Source organism: Sceloporus occidentalis, unplaced genomic scaffold (genome assembly GCF_023333645.1).
Source record: "Sceloporus occidentalis isolate IW3139 unplaced genomic scaffold, rSceOcc1.0.p SCAF_7, whole genome shotgun sequence".
Lineage (NCBI taxonomy): Eukaryota > Metazoa > Chordata > Lepidosauria > Squamata > Phrynosomatidae > Sceloporus > Sceloporus occidentalis.
The window spans coordinates 97463234-97489573 of record NW_028316987.1 but is presented as its reverse complement, the minus strand read 5'-3'; the positions used below and the strand labels follow the sequence as shown (position 1 = coordinate 97489573).

The 26340-nt window shown below is 49.9% G+C and overlaps 1 protein-coding gene across 3 annotated transcripts; it reads right to left on the bottom strand.

The window, feature by feature from the left end:
* Nucleotides 1-546: 546 nt before the first annotated feature.
* Nucleotides 547-19840, bottom strand: LOC149310215 (uncharacterized). Of its 3 annotated transcripts, none has more exons than XM_089533912.1 (6): nucleotides 19571-19840; nucleotides 11996-12156; nucleotides 10780-10889; nucleotides 9939-10049; nucleotides 8960-9073; nucleotides 547-7430 (listed from the first exon to the last, which is right to left on the bottom strand). In XM_089533912.1, exons 3-6 carry the CDS (start codon nucleotides 10808-10810, stop codon nucleotides 5785-5787), a joined length of 1902 nt encoding a protein of 633 aa, XP_089390038.1. In that variant the 5' UTR covers nucleotides 10811-10889; nucleotides 11996-12156; nucleotides 19571-19840; the 3' UTR covers nucleotides 547-5784. The 3 variants fall into 3 exon arrangements, with proteins under 3 accessions (XP_089390038.1, XP_089390040.1, XP_089390039.1); XM_089533914.1 differs by lacking the exon at nucleotides 19571-19840 and adding an exon at nucleotides 18951-18985; XM_089533913.1 differs by lacking the exon at nucleotides 19571-19840 and adding an exon at nucleotides 12501-12520.
* Between the last annotated feature and the right edge of the window lie 6500 nt (nucleotides 19841-26340).

Sequence of the window (26340 nt, the reverse complement as noted above, 5' to 3'; positions counted from 1 at the left end):
CAGCCTCCCAGGCCCATGAAGCCAGCCAGTTCCCATGCATTCAAGGGTCAAATCCAGGGACACAGCGGTCCCTCCTCTGCCCTGCGTTGCTCAGGCCCCATCCAGAGTCCTGTGCATCGCTCTGGGCACCGCAGTGCAAGGAGAACAGCAACAAGATGGTGGACCGTGGGTCTACAAGAGGGTGACCAAATGGCCAGAGTATTTTGAAACCAATTACTAAGCAATCAGCTGAAAGAGCTCAGCATTGGAGAATAGACTGGGAGGAGCTAGGATAAACCCATCTTTAAATAATAAATGTTATCTTCCCATGGGAAGCACCCAGACACAAGATTCAAATTGCAGAAAAGGCAATTCTACCTAAATATCAGGAAGAGTGCCCAGAAGGTAAGAGCAGCTTCAGAAGATGGCAGACACTTGTTCACTGGAGGTTTTTAAAGAGGTTTTGATGGGCATCTCTCAGGAGTTCTTCAGCAGCAGCAAAGAGTTGGACAAAGCAACCTTTCCAACTCTTTACTGAGGTTCTGGAAGCAGAAAGCACCCTCCACCAACTGTAAGAAAGCCTTTATTGCAAACAAACATAGCTCAGAAAATAATAATAAAACATAATAATTATCATAATACATCTGGAATAGCCCTAAGGGGCCAGTCTGGGTTAATGGGGATGACGTTACTGGTGTCTCTTGAGGAGGAGGAGGAAGCTCCGAGGGAAAGGGCAGGGCGAGGCGGCAGGCACAGGGCAGGGTTTGGCGACCTCCTGGGAAATGCGATGCAAAGAGTCGCCTGCCAAGGGTGGATTGTGGGTCCAGCAGTCTCTCTGGGCTGGATGGTGACCTTGCGACAGCCATGTTACACCAGCAACTGAGCAGGTGACTCTGCATTTGGGAGGCGTTGGACTTTCGCCAGATATAACCCCCCCCCCCTCAGCAAAGGAAACCTCCAGGCCGCAAATGGGCACAAAGAGTGGGGCAGAGGTCTCCTGAACCCCATTTATCCAGCTGAAATTGCACAATTCCAATGGAAGCAGGTTGGCGGCAGCCGGAGGATCCCAAATGAACAAAAGATTGTTTCAGCACGCAATGGATTACTCACTGGTTTGTTTCGTTGTTGTGGCATAGGACCCTGCAATGGCCACTAACGCAGGTGTCTCTCCCCGGCCCACTAGGCAATGGAGAGATTTGGCTCAACAGAACCACTCTGTGAAGAGGCAATGCCAGAGGAGGAAGAGGGGCGCAAACAAGAAACAGCCATCACCATTGCGCCCAGATTGTAAGTAACTTCCCGGCCATTCACGCTCGGGAAGGGGAGCGCTGGACTGCGCTTTGGCCCAACAAGGTGGTGGCTACGTCCTTAAATCCCATTTTGGCTGTGTGGCAATAAAGAGGTCAGAAGCCATCCCTGCCATGTCTGGACTGTATATACGCCACACACACAACTCCTTCCCCAAAACACTCCAGGCACCTTGGTGGGTTTCTTCCTCTCAGTCCTCGCCTAAGTTACGGAAGGATGCAGAGCATGCACTCCCCCAGAAGATGCACCTCCAACCTTTTTAACATCCTCGCCAATAATAAAAAATGCCAGCCACAACTGGAAGGGAGCAAGCTGGCTCTGAACTGAAGCCACCCTTGAAGACCAGGTGTTTGTGCTACAGATTTCAAGGTGGTTCTCAGCCACTGTGGCTTCTTTCCCTTGGTTTTGTGGGGATGCTAAGAATCATTCTTTTAAGAAACCTTCCCCCTTCCTGGAACAGCAAGCGCTAAGTAACTTTTGCCAGGGTTGAGTGCTGCTGAAACTAATGGAATGAACTCAGCAGAGAGAAAGCTCCCTTGCTTTCATTGGGGCACTGTTGCAATGGGGTTAAGTTGGATTAGGGCCGCAGCGCCTGGCACTCAGGTTTCCTAGGGGCCTGGCTGCTTCTGGCGGAAATGGGAGAACTGCAAGGCTGGAAGGACCCCAGGAAACGCAGGTGTCCAGGTCCAGGACTGTCCACCCCCAAGACCTACCTATCACCACCTACCAAAGTTGGACTACAAGCGAAAGAGCAAGTGCACTTTGGGAAGCCACCAACAGAGCAGTCATCTCCGTAGGTTTAACTCAAGCAAGCAGAGGCAAGCAAGATACATGCGGGGCAGACATCGAGCATCCCCCTCAGCAGGGAAGGGATCCCCTCCCCTAAAGCAAGAGACAGGCAGGCTCCCCATCCAAGGGAGTCCTATTACGGCACCTGAGCCCTCCATCGTGCCACATGGGTTCATGAACAACCACCCCAAGGAGGGGGAAGAATGCCAGGCCATCCAGTCAGGCGCCTGCTGGGCTTGTGGCTACACTCGAGTCATTGCCTAAGAATGGTCAAGCAGCCTGGTAGGCATTGCAGAGTCCCTGAGCCTCACACCAGACACTAAGCAGTGTGGTGAGGCTGGTCAGTACCTTCTCCTATCTTGGCACTTTTCATGCTTGCCAGTTCCATGTGAAAAGCTGCTGCCTTGTGGGCATGCCCCACTTTTGAAGGGCCAGGGTGGACTTAGGGGGTGAGAGGGCATTGGCACCTCCCTCCCCAGGGCAGGAAGGCCTTCTTCCTGGGCCCCTTGGAGACTGGCCATGCTCCTCTTTCTCACACTCACAGCCATTGTCTAAAGACCACCACTCCTGTTTCTTCAAATGCAGGCTGTCAGGAAGGTGCACATCCAGCACAAACACACACCACCTGCTATTTTTACACCAGCAGCAGCACTAAATGTGGGTCTCCCAGCTGCAGAGCGTACCAGGTCTGAAAGCACCTGAAAAGAAAGGTCTATTGTGGCAATTGTGTCTGCAAATCTCCTGCCTACGGCCAGCAAGCACAAAGGAGGTACTGGGAAACTGCTCTCCCTTCTTTCCTTCTAGTCAGTGCCATAACAATTCTGGAAACCCAGTGTGCTTGTGTACATGCCATAAACTGGGGCCTAGCCTTCCCCAGTTGCCTCATGGCACCCCAAAGGCTTTGGCATCCAGTGCTTTCCTCCTCTGAAGCAGCACCCTTTCCAAAAGCAGGAACATGGTGCAGACCCAGGGTGGGAATGTCACAGACCTCCCTCAGTCGGTAGTAAGGAATTTTGGGGGTTGGAGTCAAATATCTGGAGGGCTGCATCACTCCCACTGTGATATACAGAAAAGCAGCTAGAAGCCCGGAGACATTCCCAGGGGGGAACGAAGGGCACACCATTGCAAAATATTAAAGAATGAATTTTGTCCCAAACCACCACCACCACCCCATTTGCAGGAGACACCCTGCACCAAAAGACACCCACCAGCACATTTTCTGATCTCCCCCACTTCCCTCCAACACGGCTGCAAGGAGCTTCCAATTCAATCGCCCTCCTTAGGTTATTCTTTCTCTTTCACACCGTTTTCCTAATGTAATGGTCTTGCACATTGGGGGGGGGGGGATGCAGGCACAAGCTGACCCTCACTCCACTCCAAACACTTCAACATGGGTCTTTCAGAAACTGCTTTCCCCTCGCCTGCACCATGCCCCTTCCTCTGGCAGAAGAATCTCTTCCCCCACCTCTCCTCATGACACTTGAGAAACTGGATGCCCCTTGGTACCAAAGCCCCACAAGAGAGAAAACCCCACTGTGTGTGTGTATCTGGGGGAATCTTCCACAAGAATCTGATGCCCTCTTCTTTCTCCTCTGGGGCAGGACGGGGCCCTCCCAATACGGTTTACCCCCTCCGTGCAGCTAATCAGACCGCCCCGATTTGTGCATGTGCAGCTACTCCCCACCACTTCTCACTCCAGAAACAAGCATCCCAGCTACCACCCCCACAGAACTAAGAGCTTAAGGCACAGACCCCCCTCACGGACCCCGGGAGGGAACCTCTCAGAGCAGGAAGGGCAGCTGCTCTGCCAGCCAGAGGGCAGTGGCAGTGTTGCAGCCACAGAAACCAAGGTGACCTCCTGGTGCAGAGATTATGGGGAAGCGGCAAAGTCCCCACGGGGAATCGAGCCGGCCAAGTGGCCAGCATAGGGGTTGCCAAGGGGCCTACAACTTATAAGGAGGGGTGGGAATCATCTGTAAAGTGCTTCTGCTGCTTCTTTTCCTGCCCATCCCATCCCATCCCATCCCACCCCGCTCCCACTCCCCTTGGCCTGGGAGCTCTGCCTCCAGCCCTGGCTTCCCACTTCCCTCTGCCCATCCTCCTCTTTGGTCAAGGCTTCCCTCCCTCACCTTCCCTGGAGCACCTTCAAAGTCACATCTAGGCCAGCTGTTGGATTCCAGCTTTGGAGGAAGGTGAGCGAGAGGAAAGCTTTTGCATTGCTGTACACAGCATACATCGCTCACCGACTACCTTCCACCCCATGGGGCACCCCCTCCCCATATGCCACTTTGCCTTGGCCCAGAGCTGGCAGGCTGGGCACTTTCGGTTAGAAAAAGGAAAGGAGAACTCCGCTCTCCTTGTCTCGCGGAGGAAGCCTGGCTTCTTGTAATCCTCACCAGCTCTTGGGAGTTGGGAGCCCAGGGCAGGATTTGAACAAACCTCCAGGAACACCACTGCTTTTGAAGCGTAAGATTGTCCCTGTTCCCCTCACCCCACAAACACTTGTCCTGGGAAAAGAAGGCTTCTAAAAACCACTCCCAACCCCCAAAGTGATACAAAGGCAGAGTCTGCCCGTCAGTAGGCCTTACTGCTCTCTTCTCAACACACCGGAGTCTTCTTTGCCTCCAGCAAAGCTCCAAGGGGATGACATATATGCAGTGGGTGGTGGTCTTTTTTTGCCATTTATACCTTGGTGCTTATCCATGCTCTTTTCTCTCTCTGCCACTCTCCCCTACCTTCCCAGTTTCCTTTCCTATAGAAAGGTTACACAATGAGAACAGGGCAGTTGTGGGTCCAAACTGCACCTTTCTTTTCACTGTGCCATTTCTATCAACATGGGAAAAAGGGGGCAGGGGCTTGTTAGAAAAGGGATCATCCAAGTTACCTAAATGCTTGCGAAACACAGAATATGTTTGAGGGCGGTGGCATTCTCAGCTGCCCCAGAGGGGCATCACTCAAACACCAAGCAACTCAGGTGTCCACCAAGAGTTCATAGAGGGTGCTCTCTTAAGTCAGGTGCCAGCGCTAAGTCTTCTGCAGCCACCATAACACATGCTTTTGGCTGCAGTTTTCCACGTTGAATGGAGAGTGGCAGGCACATTAAATGGGTGGGGAGGAAAGCAGGTCTTCCAAAGTCACCTTTCCCAAGGAAACAAAGAGGATCTGGAAGGAAAAGGCTTCTGAAGGTGTGGACCTTGCAGTTTGGAGGCTGATGGTGTTGGGTTCTGAGCCTCCCTTCCTCTCCTGGTGAAAAGAGGTTTCCGCCACATGGCTGAGTAGTAAAGGGGTTCTGCGAGTCCTTGGGAAAGGGGCAGAAGAGATGAAGAGGCGTTGGGATGAAGAAATATACTTGGCACAATATACCCAACTCCATGGGCTCTGGGCTCTTCCTTGTGTGCAAGCTTCTGAGGGGCAGCATCCGCACTTGGTGCTTCTGCCAAAAACAAGAATTAGATCTTTTCCATCAGCTCCCTGCCTCCCAAGAGCCACAAGTCCTAAGCCAGCAGAAGCAGGAACAGATAGGGTCCGTACATATGTGTCCTTAGAGGGGGCTTGTGGAAGTGGAGGGCTCTCCTGTCCACGATACATGCATGAGCTCCACTGCCGAGCCCCCACAAAGGGCAGAGTTGCCAGGAAAACCAAGAATGGTGGGCGGCCCCACAGTCTGTGCTTGCACAGTGCCCGTCCTTCCTTTAGGGAGGTGGGAAGCTATCGCAGGGAGTCCGGGATGGAGCACAATCTGGGGTTGGGGGCCGATGGATGACCCTGGCCCCCTTGTGGGAGCTGGAGGGTGCGGGCCGGGCAAGGGATGCCCAGCCAGGCCCGACCGGGGGCGTCTCTACCACCTGCCTGGAGCTGCCCCAAATGTGGTGGGTGAGGAATGACCAAGGAGGCCCTGCTGGCATGGCAGAGACAGTGGAGCATCTCACTTGGCGGGGCATCCACAGTGGCAGGCCGAGAGCCAGCAATTGCTTTTGGCTTGGAGGTGATCGGCTGGGGTTGCCCCATGGGGATCACGGAATGGGCACTGGAGGTGGGCAGAGTAGGCAGACTCAGCCGGCGCTGGCAGTGGAGCATCTCTATATGGGGATCCATCACGGCAGGGGGGATGCTCAGCTTGGGCCCCTGCTCAGAGCTTGGGGCCCCCACTCCCTGTAGGTGCCCAGCCGGGCCTGCAGTGTGGGAGCCACCAGGTGGAGTAGGGTCAGTGGGGAGATTCTGTCCCCCATGAGGGGCCCCATGCTGCCCAGAGGGAGCTGCCCGGTGGACACCGGGAGTGGGGTCGCTGGAGAGATCCTGGTGGGGGGCTGGTGTGGCTCGCTGTGCCGTAGCAGAGGCATCACCAGCCAAGGCAGCTTGTTGCTGTTGCTGCTGCTGCTGTTGCTGCTGCTGTTGCTGCTGTTGCTGCTGCTGCTGCTGTTGCAAGGTGGGGACGGCCAGAAGGGCTCCTGTCAGGGGGTCGGTCCCCAAGACCTGCCGGTGGGTTCTCTGATGGGCCCGCAGGGCTGACTCACCCTTAAATCGCTTAGGGCAGCAGGAGCAAGCATGGGGCCGCTGCTGGGAGTGGGTGCGTTGGTGGGCGGCAAGGTTGCCCTTCTGGCTGAAGCGCCGGCCGCAGGTGGCACAGGGGAAGGGGCGCTCACCCGAGTGGATCCGGCGGTGGGTGATGAGGTTGGCTCGCTGGTTGAACCGCTTCCCGCACTCAGTGCAGGCAAAGGGCTTCTCCCCCGTGTGGATGCGCTGGTGAGTGATAAGGTTGGGCCGCTGGCTGAAGCTCTTCCCACAGACACTGCAGGGGAAGGGCTTCTCTGTCTGACGGCTCCCTCGGGGGACGGGCACCTTGGGCTCTGGGGTGATGAGCCCTTCCTGGACCGCATGGGTGCGCTGGTGGGCCGCCAGGTTGGCCTTCTGGCTGAAGCGCTTCCCGCAGCGTAGGCAGGGGAAGGGGCGCTCGCCCGTGTGCACCCGCTGGTGGGTCAGCAGGTTGGGGCGCTGGCGGAAGCGCTTCCCACACTCCAGGCACGGGTATGGTTTCTCACCAGTGTGGATTCGCCCATGCGTGATGAGGCCCTGCTTCTGCCGGAAACACTTCCCACACACCACACAGGTGAAGGGGCCTGAGCCCAGACCCTGGGAAGGGCGCCCGGGGCCACAGAGGCTGGGCTCACAGGAGGCGGCTTCTTCCTTCTTGACTCGGGGCTGGTTCCGCAGCTGGGCACTATTGGGGGCCAAGAAGAGCCCGGCCCGGGAGCTATCGGGGAAGAGCTGGTAGCGTTCCAAGCTGGCCACAAAGCCCTTCTGGCCACCTTCCTCTTCCTTGATTGCTTTGCCACGTCCGGCTGCCGCTGCTGCTCCTAAACAAGGGAGAAGGGAGTTGAGAAAGAAAAGACGGGTGTCAGAAGAGGCCTGAAGGCTGGGCTGAGACCCAAGACTCAGCCAGAGCAGCATCCCCTGCTGCCACACCAACTGGTTGGTGGCTTCTGTGGGAGCACTGTAGCCAGGCAGGGAGGGAGCAGCTGACCTTGTCCCTGGCCAACACTCAACTGCACCTTTCTCAGCAACTAAAAGCAAGGGAATAGACCTGCAGACGCACACCCCTGCCCAGTTCTGTAAGCTACATTTAAAGAACCAATGAAAGAGTGAGGCAAGGTTAGCTCAGAGGAAATAAAATTAAGCAGAGGTGTGGCAGAAGTATTCAAATATCTTAAGGGCTTTCATGCCACAAATAAATGGGGTTGGTGTCTCATCTTTTGTTCTGGAGAGCAGGCCTGCAACTCACAGGCAGGAATTGCTGAGAAAGAGATTTCAGACAAACATTAGGAGACATTTTCTGGCAGCAGGGATTGTTCAACAGTAGATGGACTGCCTCTGGAGATGAGGGGGTCTCCTTCACTGGAAGTACTGAAGCCCCATATCGCAGGGAGGCTGGGAGTGTATCCTGCACAGAGCAGAGGGTTGAAGTACTTCACCTCCAAAAGCACTGTCTCATTGTTTAGATTCTAAGTCTGATTGTCCTTTCTCCACATATTTGCCTTTTTTAAAGGAAGAAAAAGAGAGTGCGGTGGGGTGGAATAAAGTCAAATTCTCACTCTCCCCACTCTTCCCAGAGCTGTTCATGCAAGGAAGGATTCTGCCACTCTTGGTTCTTCTCAAGGGGTGAAAAACTGACCACTTTCTTGAGCAATGGAAAAAGTCTAAAGAAAGAGTGAGCTAAAAGCTAAAACATGTTTAAGATCCGACACGTGCCTCTAGATCAGGGAGCAGAAAACTGTGTCAGGTGGCACTTGGGCCTCAAACTGCTGACTTGCACTGAGTCAGCATCTTAACCACTGAACCACCGTGTCAGAAATAAAACTAAGTATACATAACTTTGATCATAGCTGCACGTAAAGAAGTTTTTAAAAGCTTTTAAAAAGTAGTTGTTTGATTTGAATAGGATTTTAAAAGTTCTGTTAGCCATTCAGGGTAAAAGATGCTGTGAAGTTAAGTACAGAAAGCTCCACAATAGTTGTGGCTTAAAACATATTGAGGAGGAGTTTGGATAATGGTGTGGTGGTTAGACATGAAGAATCCTAAGATCTCTTCTGTCCTCAATCATGAGGGTTAAGGAGAGCTCTGGCAAGTGGCTCTTCCTCTTAACAGATTCTAACCCATGGAGACAAGAGGCTTGTGGTTTCTGCTCCAGAAAGGGACAGGACAGAAGGCATGTGTCTTAATGCACCAGGAATCCTTGTGATGAAAAAGGAAGCCTAAAGGTTCATAGCTTGTCAAGGCACCAAGGCTGAGAAAGATGCAAGCATTATTTCTACTTTTAATTTTCACTGCTTATTAGTGCAACTTCTATTACAGCTCCATGTCCTGTTGGTTGGCCCCAACCCCTCACCTTGACAGGAGCCAGTGCACAGTTTGCCTTCCTCCAGCTTCTGGCGGTCCGTAACGCCAAGCTCTTCCCACCGCTCGATCCACGATAAACTCTCGGGTTTGAAAAAACGGTAACCTGGAAAAGAACCATTGGTTAGCTCCCAATGGGCTCAGCAACTGCTTCTTTGGCTAGTAGAGGCTCTGGGAAGGAAGCTGTGGGGTGTTTGAACCCACAGGTTCTGTGCCCTTAGTACTTCCAGGTGTCCCTAACAAGGCCTTTGTCTCTACCTGTTTATAAACAGGCTTTATAACACAATGGCAGCTAGGTCATATTTCACCACACATCAGTCTTACAACAGATTCATCTAAACTTGCTGCAAGAGAACTAGGAAGGACAGAGCTGGCCAGTGGCCTTTGGCTGTTTGTAAAGATTGGCCACAACGTCTATGTGCTATTATTTGGCTTCAAGTCGACACTAGACAGGAAAATGTCTGTGTGAATGGGGGTGTGGGATTCCAGCTAAAATCAATAGTGCCAGAAAACTGTGGAAGAACAACTGTGGCGAGGCTTATATATTTTTGCCCTAAATGCATTTACCTGATATGAAATTCTACTGAAACCAATCTTGTAAAACAGTTGCAGCATTTTTAAAGCAATGCAATGTTTCATTTAGTTAGCAAAATGCTAAGGAAAAAGGTGTAGGCTGTCCTCTATGATGATGCACATGTCTTCAGGGCATGAAAAGTTATGGAAAAATGCAGACTTGCTCATTCACATGTGGCTCCAACAGAGTTCTGGCAAAGAGACAAAGAGGTGCCAAAAACTACAAGACAAGAGGGAACTGTCTCAGTCAACCTTCAAAGAAGACCAAGTCTATGGAAATGGTGCCATAGGTAGCATGCATTCTCTTTCCAAAGACATCAGATAAAGAACAATATTGTGCTCCAAAATGTAAGAGGACTGCAATGCAACCATGGGTGGGATGGAGCTAACTGGCTTACCTGGGCAGGGATCTGCTGGAATCCCTCTGCTCGAATCCAGTTGGTCACCAACACACTGCTCTCCAACACGCTCAATCCGAGACAGGAGATCAGGTTTGAGAACTGGGTAGCCTGATAAAGAAGAACACCAAGGCATAGATAGCTTTATAGAAGCCAACAGTCAAGAGACATGAACACTTCTCTTGAATTTTTGATAGCTGACACCCCCCTCTGTGCCTTGGTCACATTTACACACCCACCCCACCGCACTCTGCAAAGGGAGAGGGGTTTTTCATTCTGGTAGAAGACCTAGTTTCTAAAGGTGTGTCCCCATAACGTCCCTCTTTAATTTCAATGCAACTCTTCTATTTTCTTGTATCAGGGAGCGGACTCACTCCAGGGGCGCTTTCTCTGGTCCAGAATTCTTGTCCTTTCTTTTTTTTAACTGTACAGTGTCTTACCTGCCATTTATGTCATGAATAAGTTGAGGGACTATTTAGAATAATAGAATCATAAAGTTGGAAGAGACCACAGGGACCATCCAGTCCAACCTCCTGCCTTGCAGGAATTCACAATCAAAGCATCCCTGACAGATGACCATTCAGGGATTTGCCTAGGATTTGACAAAGAAACTCCAACTACTTCACAGAGGCTGTGGAGTGCTCTGACTCCCTGATTAAAATGCTTATGGGTCCCTATGGGCTTTTTCTTCCTCAGCTTCCTCCCTGAAATACAAACAGCGGCAAGCTTTCTTTCTTAGATCCAGTACATGCAGGCTAATGAAGCGCCCCATCCCACTCATTTCAGGTTACCCTTATACTAGCTAAGTGGTTCTCTGAAACCAAAGCTGAGGGTGTCTTACCCAGAGAAGTGACCAGCTCGTAGTTCTCCATCACCACTTCCACAAGCTCCTTGCGGATCCTCCGTGAGCTCCTCCGGTGGGATGCAGACGAGGGGAGGTTCAAAGGTCACCTGTAATAGCAAAGCCAGGCTGGTCAGCACTGCTTCACTTGGAGTGACCAAGAAACTGCCTTATGCTAAGGTCAGGTCTTCGCTCTGCAGCAGCTCTCTAGGTTTTACAATCAGGGATGTCTTCCCCAGGCTTACTTGGAGATGTTGGTGGGGGCTTAGCCCCCAATGTTCTGCATGCAAAGTGTGTGTTCTGCCATTCAGAAACAGCCCTCAACTGACTTCTATAGACTAAGGCTGGTACAATGTAAGACCAGGTCTCCACAGCTTTGTATCTGATGGATAGTATTCTCCTGTATGAACCCTGTTTTGAGATCCTCTGGGAAGGCTCTTCCCTCAGTCCCACCATCCTCACAAGAACATCTGGAAGGAATACAGGACAGAGCCTTTGTGGCAGCTACCCCAGGCTCTGGAACTCCTCTCAGAGGGTCAGAATGGCAACCTCCTTGCTATCCTTCAATAGACAGAAGACAGGCCTTTGAGGGCGGATTGCTCAAGGGAAAGGGCCTTTCAGAAGGTACTATGCTATTTGTTGTTTTTCTTTTCAATGGTCACACTTTTAATGCTACTGAAAGTTTAGCTTCTGTATGCAGTTAATATTTTAGCTGTATCTGTTTTAAGTTTTTAAGGCATCCTGACTCCTGAACTGGGAAAAATATAATACTACTACTACTACTAATAATAATAATAATAGCAACAAAGAAAAAGCAAGTGCAGTACAAAACAAAGGTATTTTAATTATTTTAATTGATTGTATGTACAGCACTGTGTAAATTTACAGCATTATATAAATAAAGCTTAATAATAATAATAACAATAATGGTACACTTAAGAGTGAAGAAGAGTCTTCACTTCCCATTCCCATTCCCAGCTGAAAGCCAGCTGCCAGGGTTTAGACAGAGACAGGAAGCTCAGTCCATCTGCCTGTGCCCCACTGATCAGCTCTATGGGTCAAGCCCTTTCGCCCAGCACTGCTAGCCTTCACCAGAGACAGGAAATGGCAAGCGCACTGCCCAGATGTCTCCTCCAGCAGCCCTGAGCACTTCTGAACACAGGGAGCAAGCATGGTGACAAAGAGAACCTCAGCCCCACGGTCCAGCTGGCCCTACCTGGGCAACACCCTCCGCAGGCATCTCCTGGGACAATCCTCCAGGGTGGGAAAGTCATGTTTCGCCTCAGCGACAGAAAGTCCAGTGGGATTTGTCTTGCAAGTCTGGTCAGTTGGAATCTCCTTCTGCCTGTTCACTTTGGCTGCACTTTCTGGAAGCCCCTGCATCAGTCAGGGGGAAAAAGAAGACACCAAAACAGTGAGCGCTTGGGAGTCCTGGGGGCCAGTGCAATCTAAGCCCTCTCTGAGAAAGGCTCCTGGGCTCTCTGCAATTCTCCTCCTCCCCTCTTTGAAAACCCTACTGCTGCTTGGTCCCAAAGATCACCACACCCAGCTACCCTGAGAGCACTTTTCATTTGTATGCTGAACCCAGATGCTTTCCAAAAACATCCCCATCAAAAGCCCACGTGCTTTGGTTTTCCAGAGGCAGACAGGCCCAATAAAGACCTCCCTTCACTTGTTCTGTCTCACACCAGGGCAAGGATCCCAGGGAGGCCTCCTCTCACCTTCCATCCTCTGTTGGGATCCAACTGAAAGAGATGCACTACACCTGGTAGCGCTACCCAGGGGAAGGCCTGCAGGTCCAAAGGAGGATGAGGAAGACGGATCCAGCCACACAGCTTCAAAGGGTGTCCTGGTGGCAATGGCGGTACAGTGTAAAGTTGGAAATGGGGCAAAAGAAATGGCAAGCAAAGCTGCCAGAATAGCAGTCTGTCCTGAGTTAGTTTTTAAAAAAAGATGATTCAGAAAAGATTCATAGAAGGAAGTGAGAAGAACCTGGGCAAGGCAGAGATTTCCCCTCTCACAACAAATCCAGCATTCAGAAGACAGAGGGAGGCAAAGAAGGCAAAGTAAATGCCAGAGGCCTGCTCTTGCTGAAAGGAAAAGGAGGAAAGCCAAGGCCAAGGCTTTTCTTACCTGCTCCTGTCAGATCAGCCATCACCAACTAAACCCCCCCCCCCCCTTTATTGCTGGATCTTGATGAGCTTTTAACAGTTTAATTCAGGTTTTGTAAACCACTCTGGACTTGTGCCATTCAAGCCAAGATACAAGTGAGTATAATAAATCACAGAAGGGATGGCTGTCCACTGAAACTGACCAAAGGAAGTGGTCTTCTTCTCTTCTGGCAGGGCTCAATTCACTGAAGGGCCACACACTTTAAGAGAGGAAACACAATTTTTACTGAGGAAGCTGCCTGTGGCTACTGGTCATTATGGCTACCTGGAAGCTCCTTCTTCAGCCGTCAGGGGTAACTGGATGCCATTTCCTGACAGAAGGGGTCACTCCCTTCATGTCCAGTCTGGGCTGCGCAGGGTGGATTAAACATACTTTGGAGACAGCACTGCAGGACTCCTTTCATATTCCTATAAATCTGGGCCATTCTCAGCCTCTGCAGACATTTCTTTCCTTTAACTGACTGACCAAAAGACTCCTGTGTGTCTTTCCCAATGCCAACCCTGTTTCCTCCTGCTTCCTTAGACCACAATCTCAGGGTGGGATCCAATTAATTCAGGGCGATGTGGGAGAATGTGGTGGTGGAAACACAGTTGAGGCCCTCTGTACAAAACCCAGCATCCTGAATGCTGAGGTCTGTTCGCTTGCAACAAGGAATCCTTTAGCACAGCTTGTGAGGCATCATGCCTAAGAGGGTCCAGGTGACCCTAAGACCCCAGGGAGAGATCAGAATCTGGGCCTCCCTCTTTAACTCAACACTCCACCTAACCACTGGGAAGAGAAGGAAACCAGGGAGAAAAATGCTATCTTAGCCTCCATTAAGAGAGCCAATGTGGTGTAGTGGTTTGAGCATAGTAGGAATAGGACTCTGGAGATTGGGGCTTAATTCCCCACTTGGTCATGGAAACCCACTGGGTGACTTTGGACGAGTCACACACTCTCAGCCCCAGAAAATCCTATTATAGGGTCACCTTAAGATGACCAAAAGTCAGAGACTACTTGAAAGTACACAACAGCAAAGCCTGAATTAATAGAACTGTAGTTTCCATGACAAAAGAAGTAATAGTCCCACTATATTCTGTGCTGGTCAGGCTGCATCTGGAGTCCAGAGTTTTCTGGGCACCTCCTTTTAAAAAGGATATAAACAAGTTAGAGCAAATTCAGAGATGGGCAATGAGGATGATAAGAAGTATGGAGAACAAAACCTATGAGGAAAGGTTGAGGGAACTGGGCAGGTTTAGCTTGGAGAAGAGGAGACTAAGTGATGACATGACTGCGTTCTTTAAATACCTCAAAAGTAGAGTGGAGGTGGCAGGCTTGCCCTCTGCTGCCTCAGGAGGTTCAAATAGGTCTAAATGGTTTGAAGGTATAAGGTAAATTTTGACTGAACATTAGAAGTGAGAGCGGTTTGACAATGGGATCAACTGCCAAGAGAAGAACTGGAGCCTCCTCCTCCTCAGAACATCTTCCAAAAGAGGCTGGACACTGACCTGCTGGGGATGCTCCAGTCCAGCTGGAGACCCTGCTCCGAGAGCAGGGCTGGACTCCGGGGGGCCCTCCTTCCAATCCTGGGATTCTATGAAAGCTCTCCAACCCTTCTTCTCACCCACCAGTCTGATTTTGTAATAATGTCTTATCCTGTCCATCTCAACAGACACAACTGTGCCTGGAGCTACATGAAAATGTCCAGGATAGTCCTAGTTCTGCCAGGTGAAGTCAGAAGAGCCTACATCTCCAGCTGTGGGCACAGAAAGAGCAAAGAACTGGGCACTCAAGAGGAGGCTGAGACCAAACAGCAATCAGACATGGAAGGCCACACACATGAAATGCCTGAAGTTGCCCAGGGACCCACAGACTGAATTCAAATTACTAGCCTGATAAGCCACCTGCCCAGGTATGTGGACATCTGTGGTAGGAGTAACAGCGTGTGGCCAGGCTATCTGAAAGATCACCTCCTCTCATGTGAGCCTGCTCAGAATCTAAGAGACACTGTGGCATTTCCATCCGCTCCGCAAGACCAGATCGGCTGGTACACCGCATGGGGCATTCTCTGCAGCAGCTCTCCGATGGTGGAATTCCCTCCCAGAGGAAGCCACCCTGGCTCCATCCCTTTGGATGGAATTAAAGGTGTGCTGTGCTATTGCGGCTGGCCTTTGGTCCCGCTCTGGTAGTTTTAACTTGCAAAACTACAGTGGGCCCTTAGCATCTGCTGTGGTTTAGTTCCAGGACCCTCTCTGGATACCAAAATCCATGGGTGCTCAAGTCCCATTATATATAATAGCATAGTAAAATGGTGTTCCTTATATAAAATTCCCTATGACCATGGATGTTGAGAGCTGGAGAGTTAAAAAAGTGGGTAAGAAGAGAATTAATTCATTTGAGATGTGGTGCTGGAGAAGAGGTTCCCATGGACAGCCAAGGAGTCAAACAAATGGGCCCCAGAGCAGATCAAGCCAGAAATCTCTCTGGAAGGCAAAATGACCAAAGTGAGGCCACAGCATGAGGAGGGAAAAACCAATCATGCCAGGAAAGGTGGAGGGAAGCAGAAAGAGAGGGAGGCCACATGCCAGAGGGAGATGGTGGGTATGGATTTGCAGGACCAGAGCAGTGGAGCATTGGGAGTCTTGGAGATGTCTCATTGACAGGGTCACCATGGCTCCAGAGCGACTTGAGGGTGGATAACAACAACATAAGATATAAAATGCAAAATCAAAGTTTGCTCATTGGCATTTACATATTTTTAAATTATTTTCAAGATGTGGATGGTTGAATCCATGGATAAGAAACATTCAGGGATATGGAGGCACTTCTTTCCCTGTCCGTTTTAAAATGATTTTATCCACGTTATGTCAGGCCTTGAATGTTTTCATGGATTGTTCACAGCCTCAAGGGCCCTGTGGAGAAGCAGTAAACCAAGGCCTCAATAGCTATCCCTACGGATTTCCTGGTTCTTTCTAGCCTTCATGTTTTAAACTTCTCCTGTCCCCAGGCACTTCCAGCTCTCCTAGCAGTCACAGCCAAGAAGCAGCTGCACAGCCTACTTCATGGTCTGTTCCTTTCAGCTTCTGGAGACCTCCTTTCAAGGCAGCCTTCTTTGGGGAAAGCAGGCAAGAAAGGCTGCTGAAGCACAATCTGCTGGAAACCAGAATTCATACAAACCGTATTCCACTTAGGAAAAGCTCTTTCAGACAAAAGCTCTTAAAGACTGAGCCTTAAAAAAAGTAATTTGTGCAAAATGCAATTCGTACAAATTGTTTCTAGCCCCAGAACTTTGCCAACTATACGCTCAGTTGACTTAAGCGCCTCCCCAAGAACCCTGGAGAAGCTACAAAGCCATTACGGATCGAAGGGAAGAACAACAAGAACCAGGAGAAGGAAGGGGAAGATAAAAGGTTTGAGCCTTTGTATCACAAGCCCTTTCGACTCAGCATCTACACCGCACCCAACAGCAAGCCATGTTGCAAAAGCCAAAAGCCATGAGCCAAAACAAGCCACTTTTAGGAGCAGACTCAGAAACACAGCAGCCATTCCTTCATGTGTCCCCAGAGGCTGCAAATCCCTTTTTGATCTCTGCTGCCATCCAGCTGGTTTCAATTCTGCACTCGATCCAACCCACTCCAAGAGGGCCAGGTTTCGCCAAGGCAAAAGCCCTTCTGCTGCCTCTTCCTCCTTCCAGCCACTGCAAAGGTCTCCTACTGTTTCACCGCAGCCTCTTCAGCATTAACAAAGCATTACCAAAGCGCCAGGCTGGCTTTTAGGCATCTGAATCAAGATGCCTAAAAAATACAATGCAAGGGACAGAGATTTGGAATGCTGGGTCATGAGGAGCTGAGGCCATTTAACGCTGAAACCCTCGGCACCATGACCAGGATCTACTCTATACACTCAGGTATAGAAATGTTAGTCAAAAAATTCACCCCCAAAACTTGACTTATCCAAGGGTCCATGTAAGTACCGTACTCTTATAAAAAGGGAACCATCTCTTGGTGAAAGGCAAAAGTATCATCTGTCCCGACCCCGCTCTGCTCTCCCAGCCAGCCAGCCTTTAGTGGAGCATAAACAGTTATGCCTGCTGGAATTTTGTTAAGCCCTTTGGCATCATTTCCCTTTACTTCATCCTATAGATCCTTTGTCACATGGCCCTAAATTTTACCCTTGACTTATACATGGGTCACATCAAAATACATCATTTTAGCCCCCAAAGCTGCCCTCAACCTATTCACAAGGTTGCCTTATAGTCAAATATATGCGGTAAACGCTACAGGACAAAACGGGATTTACCTCCAAATATTCAGCTGGTTGTGATCAATATGATTTTTGAATGCCCCAGATCTCTGAGAGCCACTGCATTGTTTCAGACTCTCCACTTTCAGGTATGTAGTATCTGAACGACTGCAACCTTATAGTTGCAAGGAGCAAGCTCTGTTGACTGCAATGAACTGACTTATGAGTAGGCTGAAGCCAGAAAGTGCATCTACACTGCAGAAATAAAGCAGTTCAAGACCACTTTTAAGTGCTGTTGCTCCATCTAATACAATCCTAGGGTTTGTAGTTTCACAAGGCCATTAGCTTTCTCTGCCCACAGAGTACTGGTGCCTCAACAAACTACAAATCCCAAGACAATTAAAGTGGTGTGTTATTTCTACAGTGCAGATGCCCCTTCAGCCTATAAGACTTGGGCTAGATTTATATCAAGTAAGCCTTGCCTCCAAGACAACCAAACAAAATACTGGCCCCATTCACAGCCCACCAAGAGTCTGGGATTCTGGGAACGGAAGTCCAGAGCACCCAGAAGCCAGAGTTTGGGGATCACTGGGGGCCCAGTTCATGGCTCCGGAGCTGCCCTCATTCTCCAAGTGCAAGTGGAGTCTCCCTTCTCCAAAATGCTTGAGACCAGACGTGTTTTGGATTTCCCATTTGGGAACATTTGCATAGACATAATGACGTACCTTTGGCCGCAGGCTGAGGAGCCTCCCTGATCTGAAATGCTTGGGACCAGAAGGGTTTGGGACTTCAGGGTTTTGTTTTTTTTTTTGGGGGGGGGGGGGATTTTGGGATGCATGTTGTTGTTGATGCAGGCTTTCATGTTGTTTCCAACTTATGGCGACCCTAAGGCAACCCTATCATGGGGTTTTCTTGGCATGATTTGGTCCAAGGAGGTTTGCCATTGCCTTCCCTTGGGGCTGAGAAAGTGAGACCTGCCCATGGCTGAGCTGAGAATCCAACCCTGGTCTCCAGAGACAGACCTAATCCAGCACTCAAACCACTGCGCCACACTGCCATGTACAAAGAACATGAACGATCCTGGAGATGGTACCGAAGCCTAAGCACGAAACTCCTATACCTTTCATGTACGCCTCACAGACCTGAAAGTGATCTGACACACCTTTTGAAAACTGATCTGAACAAGGCTTGCGTCCACCAGGCAGCAAAGGGGCCACTCTCTCAGCCAACGGGGGAGCCCCATACGGACGGCCAAAAGAAAGCTTGGAGGTGCATGCGTCCCAAGAGTCCGGAAGCTGCTCCAAAGCTGTGCTCCAGGCCTTAGGACTGGATGGTGGCTTTGGCAGGGCTTCTGGACTCTTAGGATGCAGGCATCCTTTAAACAGCATACCCCCAAAGAGACCCCAAGCGGCTTTCTTTTGGCAGCCTGTATGGGGCCAAAGACCCAGCTCCAAAGAGGAAGCTCCTATAGGTTTCCTCTATGCCTCACACTCTGCATTTGTCATCATCTGAGTTTGTGTGTGAAGCAGAAGGGCCACTAGGCCCCAGAATGCAGTCTGCCCTGGCTCAATGCGAGGGAATTCTGGGAACTGTAGTTTTGTGAGACATTCAGCCTTCTCTGTCAGAGAGCTCTGGGGCACAATAAACTACAGTTCCCAGGATCCTCTAGCACTGAATTAAGGCAGTTAGAGTGGCCTCAAGATGGACTGTTTTTGCAGCCAGCCCTGCGGACCATTTGGATGAGTTCAGATTTGGGGGTTGGTTTGGGAGACTCAAACCTGGATACGAAGAGCCCCAAAGTGGCTCTTTCGCTTCCCGACAAAAGGCTTCCATCCAGAGGCCTGAAAGGGCCCCAAACCCTTCTTGAGGCCACGCAGAGGGCGGCTATGTTAAGCCTTCGATGTTTGTAAGTCCAATGGCTTCTGGGCTTCTCTGAGGCGGAGGGTCTCCTCCCCGAAATCGGGGCCACCTTCTGCTCCGTCCGAAAAGGGCTGCTCTTGAGGGGGGCCCTTGGGGCGGCTTTAGTGGGGGGCACTTTCCAGAGGAGAGGGCCTGGTGGTGGCCAAGAATGCTGCTGCTTGTCCGGAGAGAGACGGGGGCAGAGGGGGGCAGGGGGTCTTGCATGGCGGGCGAGCAAGCCATCCTCTTCCTTCGGGAGGGGCGAGCCTTCCCCCGTCGGGGGGGGATTCCCCTCTGGCTCTGCAAGGGCCTTGGCCCCCTCGCCCTGATTAGCCTTTGGGGGCCTTCTCTGGGGCGCACAAGCCCGGCTCAGGGGCCTGTCCTTCCTCCCGGTCCCTCCCTGGCAGGGAAGGAAGGGCAAGCCAAGCGGAGGGGCCCAGAGGGCAGCCCCTTCTCCTTCCCGGGGAGGCCCCCTCCCTCTTTCCGGTTCCGCGCTCACCAAGAAGAGGCCCGGCGGCGGCGGCGGCGGCGGCGACCCCTTGACCCGACGGAGGCCCTGTTGCCATAGCAACGCCGTGACGGTCCCGGCCGAGGAGGACGCGCGGGAGACGCGTCACCGACGCATCACCGCCGGGCCCCGTGACCTCACGCGATGACGTCACGCCGCGGAAGGGAAGGGAGACGCCGCCCTCCTTCCTTCCTCCCTCCCTCTTCCTTCCACACTTTTCTTGCTAATTATTTATTTATTTATTTTACTAAGGAAAGGACCCGGATGGAGGAACCGGAACCGGAAGCTCTTCTCGATTCACCCCTCCCCTTACGCAGACGTACTTCCGTCGCGCTTGCTTTTTCATCTCAGGAGGATGGTTGCTGATCTCTCGCGCGATCCCTCTCTTGCGCGCTGCATCATGGGAAACTGAGTTTTTTTACTCCACCCAGTTCCGTCGCCGCCATTTTGTCGGCGCGAGAGGGAACAGTTCTCGCGATGGCTTCCCAAATCTCCCCGCCGACGCCACCATCTCACTCTCGCGAGTCGCAAGAAGGGCCTCTTGCCCCGCCCTCTCGCAGGGTGCCATGGGAAACGTAGTCCCGGCCTCAAGGCTGACTGAGGCCTATACAAAATGAACGTATAACTGGCAATTAATACACTGTATTTTTCTTTTTAAACTAATAAAATTTAATTTTAACAAATGATATAATTATTGAAGAACAATGTGGCTCCTTGCCAGGTGGGCATCTGAAGGATAGCCGCCCTGCCTGGGAGATATTATGCACTCGTCGTCCCTCCATACTTGTGGCTTTGATATTTGAGGATTTGATTCATATGTCCTCTCTAGGAATATCTGGGTCCTCCAGAGCAACTCTATGGTCAACGTTAACTAAAAGTCACACTGAGAGACCTAGAGATTCCTAGAGAGGACACTCCACTAGGCCTGCTTTGTAGCTCCTCCGGTGCAACTCTATGGTCAGTGTCTGTTGGACGTTGACCAGAGAGTTGCACTGAAAGACCTCCTGGAGACTCCTAGAGAGGCGTCCTCTCTGGTAAAAACAGGGTGCTTTTGTCATTGGCGGGTTTTCCATATTCACAGTGGGGGTCTTGTGCCCCTGACCCCAGCGAATGTGGAGGGACAAGTGTAGATGTATTAGGGAACATTTTGATTTTCATAATAAAAAAAAAACCCATTAGACCCGATTTTGCCGGACGCAGAGAAAGCGTTTGACAACATGAACTGGACATGAATGTGGGAAATAATAAACAGAATGCAAATGGGTCCAAGAATGAACAACTGGATAAAATCAACATCCCAAGAACACACTGCAATAATTACAATAAATGGAGAGAGAACCAAGAGAGTTAAAATAAAGACAGGGCCTGGGCAGGGCTCCCTCTCCCTCCGCTATTCTTCAGTTCTGAAATATTGTTGAATAACCTTAGAAAAGACTCAAATGTTAGTGAAAATCAATGGAGATCGATAAGTCGTGAGAGCGTTTGTCGAGTATATGGTATTGACTATAGAAGATCCCTTAAACAACAGAAGGCAATTAAAAAGATTTGGGGGGGGGGGGAAATCTGGATTAAAAAATAAATAGATAAAAGACAAATATGATAACGAAAAATATGAGACCGGAAGAAGAAAATGAATTAAAAGAATTGTGTGTATTTAAGCAAAACAAAATGCAAACTCCCCCCGAGATCCAGATCTCTTTAATCACAACTACAAAATAAATGGCGCCTGTAATGACTGTGTCAAAATTTAGGGACCAGACAACAAGCAGCACAAGTGCTGAAATGCCCTCTTCTACACAACACTGAAACACACAGGAGCCCTCTCCAGTTCTCAGTCTGGCAACTCTAGGATCCCGCTTTGAGAGAATCCCCTCCATTCCTTTTTCCTTTCTCAGAAATTTCCCCACATAGACAGAAATATAGATAGATACACACATAGGGTTGCCATAACTGAGGAGCTCCGAACCGGGACAAATGTAGGACAAGGCTTAAAAATGTAGGACCTTTTTTTTTTAAAGGCCCTACATTTTAAAACCTTGTCCTCCTCCCCCTCCCCGGCTTGGGAGGAAGCCTCGGCCTCCTCTCAGGCCGGGAAGGATGCAAGGGCTGCTCCTTATCGCGGTGATCACCGCGGTGGGAAGCAGCCTCCTCCCGGCCCCCACTCCCTTTCCCAGCCTCTGTGAAGGCTTGGGCCTCCATAGAGGCTGGGAAGGAGGGAGGAGAGCACCCGCGATCGGCGCGATCGCGGGCGGCCCCCACTCCCTTTCCCGGCCTCTGAGGAAGCTTGGGCCTCCATAGGGGCCGGGAAGGAGGGAGCAGAGCCAGGCCGCCTCCCTCGCCGGCAGAGGAGGCCAAGCAGGGAACGGAGGCGAGGCTCCTTTCCCTGCCTGGTGTCCGTCGTGTGGGTGGTGTGTGTCCCGGGAAAGTTCCGCCCCCTGGCGGGATATGGCAAGCCTATACACACACATATGTGAGAGGCAGCGTGGCATAGTGGTTTGAGTGCTGGACTACAACTCTGGAGACCAGGGTTCAAATCCCGGTTCAGCTGCGTCAACCCATGGTTTGGCCTTTGGGCGAGTCCCGCTTTCTCAGCCTCAGAGGACAGTGGCAAGGGCAACCCTCCTCTGGAGAAACTTGCCAAGAGAAAACCCTGTGATCTTGGTGTCATGGGTTTTATTATTGTACTGTTGTATCATGCTTTACTATGATTGTAAGCTGCCTTGATCCTATGGGAAGAGGTGGGATATAAATAAACATTTACTATTATTATTATTATTATTATTATTATTACGGTCACCTTGGGGTCGCTGGAAGTCAGAAATGACTTGAAGGCACACAACAATATATATGTGTCTGTGTGTATATACACACACACACACACACACACACACACACATATCTATCTATAATATAAAACATTTGATAGAGGCCTTCCCCAAATAATTCACTCGGTCGCTGCGCTGATCTGGGCCTTCCTACTGTTTACCCTAAAAATGCCCTGTTCTCCTGTTTTAATTATTATTATAACGATTTCAATTATATTGTTATTATTATTCCATTGGAATGATTATGTTGTTATTGTGTGGGGAGGGGGAGGGGAGAGAGGGATTTATCCTTATAGCATTGTATGGATGTTATTGTCGCCGTGTGCCGCCTCGATCGCAATTGGAAAGGCGGGATAAAAATATCATTGTGATTGTTATTACATGTTAGCCCTGCTGCCGTCGTCTTCCACAGCTCTCTCTGGAAGCAGAGGGGCAGCAAGGGAAGGCAAGTGGGCAGATGTGATCCCTTTGACTGTCTTGACAAGAACCCTGCGAGGCAGGCATGGCCCAAGGAACCAGATCCCCAACTCTGTGCGTTTCTTTCGTCTCTAGGGTTAGGCAGCGGACGTTCTCATTGCTGCCAAGGCAAGGGGTCCCCTTTCACTCTCCTCCTCCTCCTCCTCCTCCTCCTCTTTCTTCCATCCTTTGGCCTGACTCAGGACAAATGGCCTCCTGCTGCTGCTCTCAGACCTCCTTTGGGATTCTGGGAATTAGGGTAGTTTGTCCTGATCAAGGGGAAAAACGTTCGGGTCACGTGAGATGGTCAGGGAAGGAAGAAGAAGAAGATGGTGGCAGGAAGAAAGATCCAGGCAGACAGGACCTTGCCTTAATTCTCTCTCTCTCTCCCAGAATAGTCAGAAGGTCAGGAGGAAGGAAGGAAGGGAGAAAGAGGAAGAGAGAGAAGAAGGGAGAGAAGGGAAGAAACAGAGAATCATAAGAGTTCAAAGAAACCCCAAGAAGGGCCCTGATCCAGTCCAACCCCTTTCTTCTGCCATGCAGGAACTCTCAGTCAAAGCATCCTCATTGACAGATGGACATCCACTCTCTGCTTAAAGACCTCCAAAGAAGGAGACTCCACCATAATCTCCAAGGAAGGAGTGCATTCCACTGTCGGACAGCCCTTACTGTCAGGAAGGTCCTCCGAATGTTGAGCTGGAATCCCTTTTCCTGGAGCTTGCACCCATTGCTCCATTGGGTCCTGTTCTGTGGAGCAGCAGAAAACAAGCTTGTTCCCTCCTCAATATGGCATAAACAGGACTATATCCCCTCTTAACTGTCTCTTCTCCAGGCTAAACATCCCCAGCTCCCTAAGTCTTTCCCATAGGGCTTCATGGTTTCCAGACCCTTCACCATTTTGGTTGCCTTCCTCTGGACATGCTCCAGTTTCTCAATGTCATTTTTTTAATTGTGGCGCCCAGAACTGGACACAATATTCCAGGTGGGGCCTGACCAGAGCAGAATACAGTGGCACTATGACTTCCCTTGATCTATACTTCTATTGATGCAGCCTAAAATTGCATTGGCCTTTTTAGCTGCCGCATCACACTGTTGACTCATGTTCAACTTGTGGTCTACTTGGACTCCTAGATCCCTTTCACACGTAGTTTCATTCAGCCAGGTGTCACCCATCCTATATCTGTGCATTTTATTTTTCCGCCCTAAGTGCAATACCTTACATTTCTCTGTCTTGAATTTCATTTTGTTGGCTTTGGCCCAGCTTTCTAGTCTATTCAGGTCATTTTGAATTTTGATCCTGTCCTCTGGAGTATTAGCTATTCCTCCTAATTTGGTGTCATCTGCACATTTGATAAGTATGCCCCCAATTCTGTCATCCAAGTCATTGATAAAGATGTTGAATAACACTGGGCCCAGGACAGAGCCCCACTGGACACCCCTCTGGTCACTCCTCTCCAGGATGAAAGGGAGTCATTGCTGAGCACCCTTTGGCTTTGGTCAGTCAACCAATTCCAAATCCATGCAACAGTTGCCTTGTCTAGCCCACATTTCACTAGCTTGTTTGCAAGAATGTCATGGGGAAGGAACCTTGTCAATGTATATTTTTGAAGCTTTGGGGTTTTTGTTTTTTCCCCTTTAAATAGGTTTATATTTTTAATACATTTAATATGTTTGGATGTATGTCTTAGTATTGAAGTCTTATGGATGTTGTCTTTATATCAGTGTTCTATTAGTAGCATAAGGTGTATACACCTCCTTGATTTGGCCGACCTCTTGGGTTTCAGGGGAGATTCCGTTGGCACCCCCAAAATCTAGAACCTTCCAAAAGGCGACACCCCCAAAATCTAGAACCTACCAAAGGTAACACCCCCCAAAATGTTGACACCCCAAAACCTAGAACCCACAAACCAAGGAGGTGGGATTAAGAACCAAAAGGGCACCTGTCACTTTTGAGTTTGACGAAAGGCATGCACTTTACACGACTTCTATTTTATTAATTTAATAAAGAAAAGTATATTTGTTTTAAAAAATGTTCAGTTTCCAACAGTCCTTTCTCTTTCCAGATAAGACAGAGAGATCAGTATTTCTGAGGGGACCTCAGTATTGCCATAATCCACCAACAATATGAAGGTAAGATACTGTTTGTAGAGTAGCATTTGAAAGACAAGGGAGTGTCAGAGAAGTCTGTTTGCTTCCAGGTCAGATGCAGAACGGAGACCTGTTTCCCTTTCTGGCCGCAGAGAACGCTTGGCCTCTTCTTAACTCAGTACATAGGACAAGATTAGCAGTAACTGATGAAAGCTAAATATTTTAGTCTTCCTATTCCTTTAACATCCCTTTAAATTATAGGAACTGAGGCCCAATGAAAGTGCTGTTCTCAAGTCTGTGATTTTTTTGGGGGGAGTGGGGAGCACGATATCCCAGAATCCCAGCAAGGGACTCTGGGAACTGTGGTCCCCAAAATTAGGTTTCCAAGTCCTATTTCCCAGGAAGGCACAAACTGGCAGAGTGTTTTCTCTCTCCCTCCAGTGGATGGGGCCTGGTCCCAATGGGGCCCCTGTGACTGTCTTTGTGGCACCGAAAACGGAGGGCGCCCAGGAGAGAGGTACCTGACTGCATCTGCCACCCCAAGCCCTGCGGTGGGTTTGCGGCACTGGGTTGTGTAAGGGCATGTATTATGACAGGTGTACTATGTATATATGGATGTATTTTAGCTTGTTGTAAGCTGCTTTGATTGCCTGGCAAAAAGCGGGATAGAGATAAAATATTTATTTATTTATTTATGACTAGTAAGTATATGGTTACTAGCAAAACTAACAAAATGAATTTCAACACCAGAAATGTATGGTATTACACTTGGGCATAAAAAATGAAATGCACAGATATAGGATTATGGGGGACACCTGACTGAATGAAACTACGTCTGAAAGGGATCTGGGAGTCCAAGCAGAACACAAGTTGAACATGAGTCAACAGTGCGATGCGGCAGCTAAAAAGGCCAATGCGATTCTAGGCTACATCAATAGAAGTATAGTGTCCAGATCAAGGGAAGTCATAGTCCCACTCTATTTTGCTTTGGTCAGGTCTCACCTGGAATAATCCTGTGTCCAGTTCTGGGCAAAACAATTCAAACAGGACATTGAGAAACTGGAGCCATGTGTCCAAAGGAGGGCAACTAAAATGGTGAAAGGTCTGGAAACCATGAAGCCCTGTGAGGAAGGACTTAGGGAGCTGGGGATGTTTAGCCTGGAGAAAAGGAGGTTAAGAGGTGATATGATAGCCCTGTTTAAATATTTGAAAGGATGTCATGTTGAGGAGGCAGCAAGCTTGTTTTCTGCTGCTCCGGAGAATAGAACACAGAACAGTGGATGCAAACTACAGGAAAAGAGATTCCACCTCGACATTAAGAAGAAGTTCCTGGCAGAAAAAGCTGTTCAACGGTGGAACACATTCCCTTGGAAATTTTGGTGCTGTCTCCTT

Coding starts and splice junctions, on each gene's coding strand:
- LOC149310215 (XM_089533912.1), bottom strand. CDS start 10,810: ATGGAGAACTACGAGCTGGTCACTTCTCTGG. Junction 10,050..10,779: donor CGAGCTGGTCACTTCTCTGG/GTAAGACACCCT, acceptor CTTCTTTATCAG/GCTACCCAGTTCTCAAACCT. Junction 9,074..9,938: donor TCCAGCAGATCCCTGCCCAG/GTAAGCCAGTTA, acceptor GTTCTTTTCCAG/GTTACCGTTTTTTCAAACCC.